This window comes from Aphis gossypii, chromosome 3 (assembly GCF_020184175.1).
Source record: "Aphis gossypii isolate Hap1 chromosome 3, ASM2018417v2, whole genome shotgun sequence".
Lineage (NCBI taxonomy): Eukaryota > Metazoa > Arthropoda > Insecta > Hemiptera > Aphididae > Aphis > Aphis gossypii.
The window spans coordinates 4,359,587-4,373,649 of record NC_065532.1 but is presented as its reverse complement, the minus strand read 5'-3'; the positions used below and the strand labels follow the sequence as shown (position 1 = coordinate 4,373,649).

At 30.9% G+C, this 14,063-nt stretch overlaps 3 protein-coding genes across 10 annotated transcripts in view; 2 read left to right on the top strand and 1 right to left on the bottom strand.

Moving 5' to 3' along the window:
* The window catches only part of LOC114125629 (protein shifted), a 29,651-nt gene extending 26,886 nt beyond the window's left edge, over nt 1-2,765 (top strand). For both annotated transcript variants that reach the window (XM_050205024.1, XM_050205023.1), the window contains exons 5-8: nt 494-694; nt 1,622-1,717; nt 1,790-1,999; nt 2,064-2,765. In XM_050205024.1, coding sequence (XP_050060981.1) covers nt 494-694; nt 1,622-1,717; nt 1,790-1,999; nt 2,064-2,182 — 626 coding nt within the window. In that variant the 3' untranslated portion in view covers nt 2,183-2,765. The remainder of the gene's footprint in view (nt 1-493; nt 695-1,621; nt 1,718-1,789; nt 2,000-2,063) is intronic.
* Nucleotides 703-4,414, bottom strand: LOC114125630 (5-demethoxyubiquinone hydroxylase, mitochondrial). The gene is given in 6 exon segments (XM_050205026.1): nt 703-1,077; nt 1,146-1,295; nt 1,389-1,560; nt 4,039-4,232; nt 4,235-4,397; nt 4,400-4,414. Coding segments are annotated over 6 exon segments (972 nt in total). The 3' UTR covers nt 703-799.
* LOC114125628 (DNA-binding protein Ewg-like) lies at nt 3,083-13,586 on the top strand. 7 transcript variants are annotated; one of them, XM_050205017.1, is made up of 12 exons: nt 3,083-3,922; nt 7,148-7,252; nt 7,318-7,508; nt 8,389-8,573; nt 8,636-8,752; nt 8,820-9,015; nt 9,492-9,604; nt 9,663-9,899; nt 9,963-10,091; nt 10,171-10,333; nt 12,298-12,377; nt 12,442-13,586. In XM_050205017.1, the coding sequence occupies exons 3-12, from the start codon at nt 7,343-7,345 to the stop codon at nt 12,670-12,672; spliced, it is 1,617 nt and encodes a 538-aa protein (XP_050060974.1). In that variant the 5' UTR covers nt 3,083-3,922; nt 7,148-7,252; nt 7,318-7,342; the 3' UTR covers nt 12,673-13,586. The 7 variants fall into 7 exon arrangements, 6 of the variants coding, with proteins under 6 accessions (XP_050060974.1, XP_027845165.2, XP_027845166.2 ...); XM_027989364.2 differs by lacking the exon at nt 3,083-3,922 and adding an exon at nt 4,218-4,367; XM_027989365.2 differs by lacking the exon at nt 3,083-3,922 and adding an exon at nt 4,240-4,389.
* The last annotated feature ends 477 nt before the right edge of the window (nt 13,587-14,063 follow it).

The window sequence follows — 14,063 nt, the reverse complement described above, 5'->3', positions numbered from 1 at the left end:
ATGGCATCAGTAGAAACTCTTGAAAGGAAAGAGATACTAATATTTATGATAAAAATATTGTTCTTTAGATTAAATGTCCAATTATCAAATTTAATTTATTTCAAAGAAAATTCAATGAAATAGTTTAACAAAAATAATTTAAAGGAATGAAAAATTACATCAATTAACCTTATATTGTGGATAGACAGATACCCTTAAGGCCTTAAATATTTAAACATTTTATATTTATTAACATTATAAAATTGGCTACTTTGTTTTCAGAAAATATTAACATAGGTTTTACCTACATAATTTACATTTAGTCTACTGTATTATGAAAAATAATATAAAACCTTCAGTGATTTTTCATTTGTAGTTTGAATTCTGAATTTAAACAAATTAATTATCTAACTAAATAATTTATTATTCATTTCATATTAGCCAAAATTTATTTTTTTTAAAGTAATTACCTAACTTCGTTATTGTGAAATAATGTTTATAATTATTTTCAAAGGTCTAGATTTAGTATGTGACAAAAAATGTGAGAATAATGGTTGGTGCAATGCAGATAAAATATGTCAGTGTCCTGAAGGGTACATGGGACAGTACTGCAAAACAGCATTGTGCTATCCACAGTGTATGAATAATGGAACATGTATTGCCCCAGGCGTTTGTCGATGTCCACAAGGTTTTCAAGGACCACACTGTGAAGGAGGTAAAAGCTTTAACCAATTAATATAAATATTTATTCTTCAAACATAATACATATAATTTAAATACTTGATCATAATTATAATATGATTTTATATAGACAATAACTTTATACTCTTTTTGCTACTTCAATAGCTACTTTGCACCCAGTTTTTATGACTTTTGTTAATGCATCATAAAATGGAGCTTGCTCAGCTCCGTGATCAATACCACAGTCATGATGTTCTTGTTCTTCATCCCTAAACTTTTTAATGGTTTCGAGAAGCTCTTTATCAGCTTCAGGATCATCCATCAGATCTCGTAATTGATCATTATAATGTTCTACAATAACGGTTTCCACAGCAACAGTACAAGCCATAGCAGCTTTAGGACCCATAAGTGCTGTACCTATAAATACCATTTTAATATAAATAAAACATTTTTAAATTCAATAGTTGTTTTCTAATAATACTTACCAGCTCCAAGTACATAGCCAGCACAATGCCATAAAGGAAATAGTAGTGATGGTCGCACTCTGTTTTGGGTTATAAGTTGCTCAAACTTATTTCTATGTACTTTTTCTTGTTCCCACATATGTTTAATCTTTGGACCTACACTACTGTTTCCTAAGAATAAAAATGAGAACAAATAATAAAAATAATTAAATACAATTGATAATAATGATAATATACAACGGAAAATTCATTTTTTTAACATACCTAATACTGCCATCTGTCCTGCATATATACGATCAGCTCCAAGTTCACCAGCGTGATTGACTCTTATGAGGCTATCTAATTTTTTGTTAGCCCCGTGTAATCCTCTTTGGAAAATTATTCTGGAAGATGTCATTTTTTGGACAACCATTTTGATTTTGTTGTTATTAAAAGCCTATGATCAAAAATAACATGAAAAACAAAACTTATTAATCATTTTTGTATACAATTTACAGGTATTTGTGCAGAAAAATGTTTAAATGGTGGAAAATGTATACAAAAAGACACATGTCAATGTCCCAAGGGGTTCTATGGCTTACGATGTGAATATTGTAAGTTTTCCTTTTTGAAAAAAAAAAAAGATTCCTTTTAGATTAATTCTAATATATATTCAATATTTTTAGCAAAGTGTATTATACCATGTTTAAACGGTGGCAAATGTAAAGGGGTGAATAAATGTAGATGTATATTTGGTTTTCAAGGAGACCATTGTGAAATTGGTCAACCAATAAAACAATATTATAATTGTAAACGACCTTGTCGTCATGGATACTGTACAGCAAATAGAACCTGTCGATGTCAACAAGGATGGTTTGGAAAATTTTGCCAGAGAAGTAAATTTTATAATTATTTATTTAAATTAACATTTTAAATTAATTATTTTTTTTTTTTATTTAGAAATACTCAAGCCAAAACACGATAACCATAGGCCAGGATATCCACATTCTTGTGAAGACGATGATGATGATATGGATGATTATGATGAAGTGCCCAAAAGCCATCATAGATGGCATTGACTGTTCTCAATTAGTATGAAATTATAAGTGTTAAAAAAAATGTATAAATAAATGATCTGTGATTTGTAAAGTATATTTAAAATATAGATTTTCTTGAGATGTATGTGCTTAGGTTAACGACAACTAACCAATAAAATAAGTTACTAAAATCGTTCTATAACATAACCAAATACAGTAAAACCTCATTAATCCAGACAGACGTTTATAATACATAAATTATGCTAGTTTATACTAGAAAGTGCTAGAAGATATGCCTTAATACGATATGTATGTATATTTAATGACTATAATACAATTATGTACCATTTTTTAGGTTTAATATTGTTAGATATATGTATTAGACTAAAATTTTCTTAAATTTATAATTTATGATTTTTGATTATTTTGTTGATCCGGACTTTCATTAATTCGGACAACCTAGAGCCCCAATTAGTCCGGATTAATGAGGTTTTACTGTACAAACATCTAAAACAAAAACAATACTCTACTTATCTATGGACAATAATTATATTTTAGTGAAATTATTCAATTAAACCTTTTTAAGTGTGATGTATATATTAAAATAAATTATCTATTTATCAAATTGAAACGGTTTAAAATTTATCTCCCAAAGTGTAATTAATAATTATTATTCAACGTCGATTAATATATAGTACGACGTTTCTTATAATGACCACCAAAATTATCGACTATAATTTGATGTGACGTACATCAAAACTAATAATCGATGTGTCAATCGGACGGTACGCAGAAATACTAAACGAAAATAGTTTTAATTCGCGGGACAACGAGAGCGCCTCGGGAATTCGAGTCGCATTCGGACCCCCCCAAAAAAACAGTACTCCGCGGGGGATTTCGAAATTTGGCGGGTAAAAGAAAACCGTGAACGAGCTCGTTTACCGGTAGATGGCGGGGCGCGCGCACCAATGGCGTACGGTGAGTGACAAAATGTCTTCTGGCTGCCGCGGCTCAGCACTCGACGCGCGCAAAATAGTAACCACCGACACGTACGGGTCCGCACGGCCTACTGACGACGACGCGCGCGCGTGTGTTTTCGACTTTCACGCACACACACACGCCACCGTTTTGACGTCGAAACACCGTTGTAACGGGAAAAACGATTTGACGTTTTCGGGTTTTCGAGCGAACGGTTTTTCGCGGACGACACGGCCGTACTGGTGCGGCAACGGTCTCGAGTGGCGCGACGTGTCGCCGGGGCGGCGAAGTATCCGAAAGTGACGTGAACGGGTCGGTGCGCAGACGCGTATTTAATTGCGACGACGACGACGACGAAGACGACTACGCCGACGTCTATACCACAAAAACTCTTATCGCGATCAACACAATAATAATATTATTATTATTATTACTATTATTATATATATATTATATACCTTTGAGCGCGGTGTATAAATCACGATATCATTAAAACAATAAATTATACAAATACGTATACGATTATTGTTACAATAAAAAAATATATTTTTTACGGGTGTTTAGGGGCGGCTAAAACAGTGTGGGACGGGGCAGATAATCGGCCGTGTATCGCATAGGCAGCAGCAGCTATACGGTCGCACGGGACGCGACTGCTGGTTACCGACGGTAGACGACGACGACGGCAGAACAACCAAAATGGCGACGACAACAACGACGACGACGACGACATCGATCGGCCGGACGGACGGGGCCGATCGATAACAACGCGCCGCCCGCGTCCCCGTGACGTGCGTGTGTTCCACGGTATAATACACACGTACACCATTACACACGATATTATAACCATAATATTATATATTATTATATTACATACACACACACGCGAAATAAATTAATCGCATATAATGTCGTACCGTAACGTATAGATATATACGCGCGGCGGGTTATTTTTTTTCTGTCGTCGTTACGTATCGTCATCACAGTTTTACATTACCTTCCGTTCGCGTCGCCGTACCCCCGAGACGAAGCGGCGTTTTCTTCCTGTACGTGTGCGTGCTCGGACGGGCCCGTTCCAAAGGCGCCGAGCCGGCGAAAAAGACGCGGCCAGTCACGAGCCGGAGACGGTTTTTCGCGCGCGCCGCGTACGGGCGATGGACTCAGCCGACACGGGCACTGCCGACGCCGCCGCCGCCGCCGCCGTGGTCGACGCCGACGCCGGAGCCGTAGCCGCCGTTCTCCCGTCACGCAGGTGCGTACGCAGCCGTACTCTGGTAATATCATCATTATCGTCACCATCGGTGTGTCGCGTCGATTTTAATGGCACGACGACGCCGTCGCGTCACCGGGCCAAAGGTTTTTTTTTTATTTTACCGTCTGCCCGTCTCGTCTCTCGCGCGACCATCGCCCGGCACGACTGGCTCGCCGGAAGGTTCCCCCCGAGCTTCGGACCGGTCGTCGTCGCCGCGTTTTGTTTTCCGTCACCTTGTTCTTCTCTCTCGCGATATCGTCGAGTCTATTATAATCGACGCGGCACACGCACGAACAACACATGACACACACTGCGGTGCTGGCGGCGGCGGCGACGGTGCTCCTCTAGGAAGTCCGTCGACGCCGACGCCGCCGCGACGTTGTTGTTGCTGCGCCTTAGGAGTTGCGCCCGGCATAATATTATTATTATTATTATTATAATGTGTACACGAGTGTGATCCGCGACAGTAACGTAGTAGTAGTAGTAGCAGTAGTAGTAATAGTAGTACTAGTAGTAGTGAACTAGTAACGACTAGTAGTCGTACCGTCTCGTAGTAGGCGGTGAAACTTGTTTTGGACTTGTTTAGGAGCGACGACGGTACGATGCTCGGTGGTGGCACAGTCGCCGCGGTATACGGTACGGTTCTCCCGCCGAGATATGATATTGTCTTTTCGGATTTCCAAAATTTTTTTCCGTTTCGCGGGCTTCCGTTCAAACTCGGACGTACACCCCCCCGACGCCGATGTCGTCGGCAGACGAGCCTGCTGAGATCGGGTGTGCAGTGAATACTCGTTAAAAAATTTCTTTTCGAAATTCCCCCAGCCGTGTACCCGAGATGCGTCTTCGGGGTTTTCGGATTTATTTCGTTATTATGTCTTCTGTTTTTTCTTTCATCGTCCCCGCTAATTTGGAGTTTACAATACGTTTTTTACGATTTCATTCGGTCTAGTCCAATCGAATTTCGTTCGTCGGTGGAAATCCACGCGTTATCTAATATTTTAACGTGTTTTATGACGTATATCATTTTTCCGGTAGTCCGATTTCCTTTGTCCCGCCTTTTATCGACTTATCATTCGTGCGAAGCAGCGTTTGTTTACTTCATTATCTCGGAAGTACGTACGCACGACGTTGTTCGTCGTGAAACGTGTTTACGACGTCTATAACGTTCAGTCGTTTGCATGCTCCAATGAGTCGACATAAAACATAAATTAAAATTAATACATGCCGAGAGTTTCAAATTATTATCTATATTGACTGTGTTATTATTATCTCGTTGTCGAGATGCACTAACATTCCTCAAAAAAATAAATTCCCAAACGTACGATAGAGTGTATTATTTTCATTCTCGGTTGTCTCTATCTATCAATAATTAACGATGTGGTCACTAACTGCCAGTACCTATCTCTGGATATCCACCGATTTTTTTAGAGGTTTGAGTTAGATATTTTCCTATTATAAGACGTTCAAAACTATTTAATTTCAAGTTGCAATCACGAATTAAAATTATTTTATCTTTATTCGTATTCGTAACAAAATATATAAACAATTCTGGAAATCGACTACATTTAGTAGGTATGGAGAAATTATAAAATTTTAAACTACATAATATACTTTTATAGCTCATTTACATGTATGTTATATGGTTTGAACCGATTTTAAAATGAAAATATAATCATTGAGGTTTTTTAATGTTATTAAATTTATCTTTAAAGTATATCTTACATAGTTATTTGATGATAACCTACTCGTTTTCAAATTATTTGCTCTTATCATCAATTCCGTAATTCAGATTATCATGTTAACTTTGTTTACATTTGATAATAATAATTTATTCCGATTGCCTACTTTAAGAATTTTACCTAGTCTATTTTTTAACATGTTGAAATAGTTAATGTATTACAATCGCGAAGAGTTCAAACTCACTCAAATATTTTGTTTTACAGTACATTTTTTACTTATTAAATTTGTTATCATATTGGAAAATACTGTTGATAGCGCCCTGATGCAGGAGTATCCTTAACTAGGTTGTAGATAAGAGTAATGGGATTAAAATGATTAAATTAAATCTCTTAAACAATAGATGTTATCTGATTTTTAGTTGTTATTAGTTATTTTAACTATATTTACTTTTTATGTAATTTTGGTTGTTTATTTTAAATGTTTTTGTTCTCATTTTATAATTAAATTTGCATTAATTGTTTGTATTAATATCATTAATATGTTGGAGTAAAATATTTATCCTATTATAATATTGTTGTTTGTTACTACCTTAATGTTTTTTAAAATTAACCAGTCTTTAATAATAATATAATATACAATATTTTAATTTATTACCATGATTATTATGGCTATTTTGTTGTTTTTGGGGTTGTTTTATATAAATGGGTAAGCATAATTTATCTTTTTTCATTTCTTTTATATTATTTTTAAACATAAATTTAATATCAAAACAATGTTCAATTACAATTTTAACAAAAAATATCTAAATATACCTATTGAAACTTATAATATGTAGTTCCCCAATAATGGTTTTCATCTAGGCAACCGTTAGTTTTTCTTAATTTAAAGTATTCACAAATTAGATACCTAATCTTGAAATGTATAAAATAATTTTAACTTATATAAATACTGAAATAGGTTTCTACTTATATGTTTATGACTCATTTTTCAAATATATGTATTTGATTATAGCTCATAATTGTGGTATATGCATTAAACATTTGTATATTAAATTTATAAATTAAAAATGTACTAAGTTTATTAATATTTTTGTCTTATAGATTATTCAATTTGGATTTCAACCAGAAAATTCAATTCATCGGGAATTAAAATTGTTCCAATCTTATAGATTTTAATTGAATATTTGACTGAATTTTAACTTTGAGGTAATGAAATATCTTATCATTTATTTAAATTATTAATAAATTATTTATTACAATTTTATTTATAGGTCATTTTTAAGATACCTTATTATTATGATGGATCGTAGTGGAAATGATATCAACATGACTGGAGACAGCGATCTAGACGATGATGGATGTTTATCCTCCGATGATTGCGACGGAGACTCCAACCAGAGTAAAAGTGATTTGATGTCTGCAGCAATGGGAGATGATGTGACTGCACAGCTTGCTGCAGCAGGTTAGTTTAATGTTATGTTAATATTTGTGTTCTAACCAATCGCACTTTTTATTATTAGGGCTGGGAATATTATTCTTAAAAAATGCTTTATTTCCTTTAAAATTCAAAATAATGCACCTATAAAATGTATTTAATTTTTTTTATTTATTAAAATTTTGAACCTAAAATTATTTTTTTATTCAGTTTTAAAACTGTACACTTTCAACTCTTCTGTATATTCTCTCAATCTTAAAAAAATAATTATTCTCTTTTAATTTTCCATCGTCACTCATAATCTCAATTTTTACATCACATGGAACTGTTCTGAAAAATATAACTAACATAATATTTGATTAGCTAAAAACATTTTTAGTACGTTCCCAACTTATTTTTAAATGTAAATACAATTAAAAAATACTGAATTTTAGCATTAAAAATCTTAAAATTCTTTTGAAAATAAAGAATAACCTTACATTTAAAAATTCTCAAAAAACTTCTCATCATGATTAAAAATACATGAATCGTGTATAACATATTATGTATTATTAATCGAGCATAGCATAACTAACTTTGGAAAAAAAATTCAAAATATATTGAAATCCCAGCTCTAACTATTATTACTATTATTATTATTTATTATTCACCGCTTCTTTTAATACTAGAAAACTTGACATACAATACTTAATAATTTAATTATAAAAATAATAAAAACAATAGACATGGACTTTATGTTGTTATTTTTTATGTTTATAGCTTTATCAACATATTATTTTTGTTTTAAATATAGAACATAAAAAAAATGATTCAACTTTGTATTTATTATGCATGTTTTGTCTTTATTTTGTTTTGCACTATTTTTTTTTTTTCGTTTTGCGTGTGTGTGTTTGTGTTTGGCTGGTAGAAAAACGCAATAGCGGATCGTCGAACACTAGGGGTCTTTGTTATGGTTTGTGTCGATCAGGACCGGTTGGAATGGCTGCTGCTGCTGCAATTGTGTCATCAAAAAAACGAAAAAGGCCACATTCATTTGAGACCAATCCATCCATTCGAAAACGACAGCACAATCGGTTACTACGTAAACTCAAAGTAAGTTTTTTAGCATTAAAACACACAATTTTAACTTAAAAATTAAAAATTTTGCTTTCAAGGTTACCATTGATGAGTTTGCTACCAGAGTTGGTCAACAAGCAATCGTATTAGTAGCTACACCTGGGAAAGAAACCACGGGTTTTAAATGCTTTGGTGCAAAACCTTTAGAAGATGTTGTAAGTACATTTAGATTTATAATGTAACATAATATTTAAATTAATATTGTATCATTTATATCTGAAGGTAAAAAATTTACGTGCCACTATTATGGACCAACTGGATACTGCATTAGCACAACATGCACCACCACCTATTCCAGATGACCCTACTTTGTATGAACTACCACCACTCATTCTTGATGGAATTCCTACTCCAGTTGAAAAAATGACCCAAGCTCAATTAAGAGCGTTTATACCTTTAATGTTGAAGTATTCCACGGGTAAGATTATTTGGATATTTAAAATATAAACTAATGAAATGGATTTTATGGATGTTAGAATGATCAAAACTTTTTATTTCATATATATCATATGAATACATTAAACAAATATCTACTGATATGAACAGATAATTTATTAATTTTAATTTACATATAATATGAATACCTACTAGGCTACAGGAGTTCCTGTTTTACATTAGCTAAATTTATAGTTATGATTTGAACAATTAGATTTTAATTTATGTGCCTAACTATTATCAGAACCTGATTTAAACTATTAAAGCCACAATCAAATTTAAATTTATTTATAAATAAATAAAAAAAAAAAATTCAATTTGAATATCAGTATATTTAAATATATAATATATATATTAAAATTGTATGCAACAACTGATTTGATTTGTTTAATTAAAATTTGAGTCTTTATTTTCGTTTTATAACTTATTTATAATAATTGATTTTATTTTATTTATTAGGTAGAGGGAAACCTGGTTGGGGCAGAGAAAGTACTAGACCACCTTGGTGGCCCAATGAACTACCTTGGGCAAATGTTAGAATGGATGCTCGATGTGAAGATGAGAAACAAAAAGTAAGTAATTATTAATAACATTGTTCAATACATTTTTCAATATTCATTGTATTGTCAGATTTCTTGGACACGAGCATTACGACAGATAGTTATAAACTGTTATAAATATCATGGCCGAGAAGATTTATTGCCTACATTTAGCGAAGAAGATGAAGCAAAAACAATTGTTAATAATGTTGCAAGTCAATCAATTGTTACTTCTGTGCTCAAATTCAATCCAAAAGCAACTAATATTGAAGCACGAAATTCCCCAGATGCACAGGAACAACAGCAACAACAACAACAACTCACCCAGGTATAATTTGAAATTTATTCAAAAATATTTTTTAAAAATATTTACAACGAACATTTTTGATAGGTACAGTATTCTCCGGCGTTCCTCCATTCTATTAGTAATGTTGATGGGTCAATGTCCATATTTCATGTTGATCCAAATAACCCAATTATTACATTACCTGATGGAACTCAGGCTCATGTTCAAGGAGTTGTAAGTATTGTTTTGATACATTAAAAATTAGTTTAAAAAATATTGATCACATATATATATATATATTTGTTGTATGTAGATAAATGCTTCTCAAGGACCAAATGGCCATACAGTTCATTCTGTTCATACCCTTGGTGAAGGCCAAAATCAGGATGGTGTAACTGTAGATATATTAAATAATGTACCTGAGGCCACATTAAATCAAGAAGGTCAAATAATTATTACTGGTGAAGATGGACAAGGTAAATATGCTTATATGTTTATAGAAAAAAATGTAATTAAGAAGACGTTATACCCTCATGTGTTGTGTCCGTCTTATAAATGTTAAACATAGCAAAAACTGTTTAACTCAAGAATGAACCGACAAAGTTACTACAGTCATAACTGAAAAACAAAGTTTTCACCACATAAAAAGAAAAACTTGAGCTGTAAAATATCGTTTTTATTTTTTGATATCATTTATACTAAAAAAGGTATTATTTTTTCAAAATCAATTATCTTTAAACTTGAATAACTTTTTTTGTAGTTCTGATATCAAAAAAATAAAAACAATATTTTACAGCTGAAGTTCTCCTTTTTATGTGGTGAAAATATTATTTCTTAATTATGACTATAGTAGCCTTCTTGGGTCTTTCCTGACCAGTTTTTGTTATGTTTTACATTTATAAGACGAGGACAACACATAAGGGTATAGCGTTCTCTTAATTTTTTTTTTTAAATATTTGTTGGATTTAATTCTGTCGAAACTAAAAGTATTTCTGGGACTCAATTCACATATTCCATTACTGTCTAAATATCTCGGTCATAGAATAGGTGACTACAATGGTTGTGTTAAATACGAAAAACGATTTTGAACTGAGATGATTTGTCAGCCTAGGTATATTTTTCATTGGGTGGTGTAAAAATTGATTAATGTTTTAATGACCTGAATATACAAAAATAAACTCTTGTACAAAAAATGGCAATTTAAACAAGTGTATGTTTCAAGTTTCTACGACTAGTAATTTTTAACTTAACTTATGGACGATTTTCACTACAAAATAATTTGCATAATGATTTTAAGTTTAAACAAATTTTATCAATATTTGAACTTCAAACGCCAATAAAAAAAATTGTGCGCATGTATTTTTATAATTTTTGAATCACTTTAAGTCTAACTCATAAAGAGCTTTGAATTACATTTTCAAGTATTTTGACTTGCTAAAAAAAAATTATTAAAAATTGATAAAAAAAAAAAAAAAAAACGAATATTTCAAATATCTATATAAATAGTCATAAAATAAGGGAAATATTTATAAAATTGAATTATATTGAATTATTATGATAATAATCCTCATTAAGAAAATGAGGATAAAGCGTTATTGTTACGCAATATCGTAGAAATTTAAAATTTAGAAGTTCATAATATTTTTCCTATAATGACACTCAAGTTTTCTTTAAAGCTATTTGAAAAAATACTTATGGAATATTTTATGTTGCATTTTTTAACCTTAAATTATATCTTAGTATTTATAATACTAAAAACTATGAATTTTCAACTACAAAATTACTTGTAAATTTTGTGATTATGACATATTTTGTAAAAATTTGAACTTAAAATACTTATAAAAAAAAAATTATAACTTAATGATTTTTCTTATTTTTTTTTTTAATGCATAAGTACACCTCATAAGAAACCTTGTATCAAATTTTCAAGTTTTTTCTCCAAAAATTGTTTTATTTTGATATTTCAAAAAAAAAAAAATTGAAAAATCGATAATTTCAAATAGCTCAAAAAATTCAGAATATTTCGAAAATATAATTGTGTATAGATAATACTAATATAAACATTTGGTGACAATTTCAAATATTTACAGTGATAAATTTTTAGAGTTAAACAGAGTCTAAAACTGGTTTTGTGTAAAAATTGCCGTTTTTTCGCCTCTTTTTCCCAATGCTTTTAAAAACTGCTGAAAACTATATGTATGCTGATCTCTATAATGCATCAAAAATATTAAATTTTCCACCGGAAACCACCTCTGAAGTTTTAAATTAAAGTATTATTTCTTATTTCGATAAGTTATTGTGTACACAAAAAGAACGCACATCATTGTAGAATCAATACATTCATTCCGTTCAGAATCTAAAACTAACATTTATAATTGATTAACTATTATTTTTATTTACTAATGATTATTTAATAATATGTACAGTGTTGTATTTTCAGTATCAAGCATGATAACAGTCCCTGTAAGTACTTCATTATACCAAAGTGTTTGTCAACAAATTAGTGAAGGAAGCATACAGGTATATTTCTTGAATACAAATTAAATAAATTAAATATTACATTTGACAATTCTATTTTTTTTAGGTCGTCACACCAGTTATGCATCATATGCCCAAGTCAGAGCCCGGTGGTGGGATGGATTCATCAAATTGTGAAGTAGAAACCATTAATGTACCTCATCAGTTGGTAGCCATCACCGGGCAAAATGGCGAACAAGTGTTGCAGTTGATCTCATTAAAGGATAATAAACTGATCAATGCTACAGTTGGTGATATTAAAGAAGAAGGCGCAAACATGTCTAATTCGGACCAATGAGAACAACTTCAACATTACCTGTGCTTTGATGACCTCGGCAAATAAATTTTTAGTAATATAGGGTAATGATTGTCGGTAATTTTAATTCTGTAATGTATAATTAATTTGCGTGTGATCTAATAACAGTATATACTTATGTATATCCCATGTTGTTCTTCCCACAAACCTGTGTACAAATATAATATATATTTTTATCACTTCCATTTGGTCCAGGTAGTTTACTCTTTAAAAACATTGAGTGAATTATCTTTCTAAACATTTTTAAATATTGTTATAATAATGTAATTTTGTTCTTGATTTAAAATTTCTTAGAAGTTTTTATTATACATTACTCTAGTGTTTGGGATTTTCTATTTGTAGAAAAATAAAAGTTAGTAAAAAATACAGTGAAATACTATTTTAAGCCTTATTAAATTAGCCTGTTTTAAGCTGTTTGAGCCTGATTTAATTGATTATTTTTGACCATTTTGGAAATTTAAGCATTTAAAGTTTTTAAAAAATGAAAGTCATACATCTTTGTGTGGCCATGACTCTAAACCTAGTCAATATGTTAGTCTTGTAAACAACATTACAGAAGTTTAAGTTTTTGTTTATTTGTTTAAGAAAATATTCTCGCCCTAGATTTTTAGATGTTTTTATTTTTATGTGGGTTGTATTTCTTGTAATCTGTTTTTTTTTTTTATGTTATTTGTCACCTTCACAGACATTAATGTTAGAAAAAGTGCAATTCTGTGAAAAAAATACCATTTTTAAATTTAATTTTTTTGTTTCCACATTGTTGATATTGTTTATTTGAGTGTCCTTACCTGATACATATTTATATGTCATGTATGTTCATGTATTCGTCTATTATATTATATAAATGTAAATATATAATATGTATGTATAATATAATATATGACTTTTTAAGTTAAGCTTGTTTACACTTTTTTCTTTTTTAATTGTGTACATTTTGTAATTACTTTGATATGAAATCTTCATACGCAAATCTTCTGATTACTTATTTATTTTAGGTTATTAGATAATGTTATACAATACTATGTACCTATTGAAATAGATAATTGTTGTGCTGTTATCAAATATGAAACAGGACATTTATTATTATCTGAAAAAAATTGTTTTACTTTTTTTTTTTATCCCTTTTAATAATATACCTTTATCATTCTTTGCACATCCAAACATCCTTAATAATAAAAATTGTTCAAGGTATTTAAAAAAAAACATTGTTTATTCTTGTTATTTTAATTTACTATTGAAGTATTGAGTTAAAAAAAGTTTTAATGAATAAGATTAAGGTTATTACCTAATACTTGTGTTGATCTTAAACTTTCTATCAAACTTATCGAACGCACTATCATGGCCTTCCAAAATTAAATGATACTTATATAATG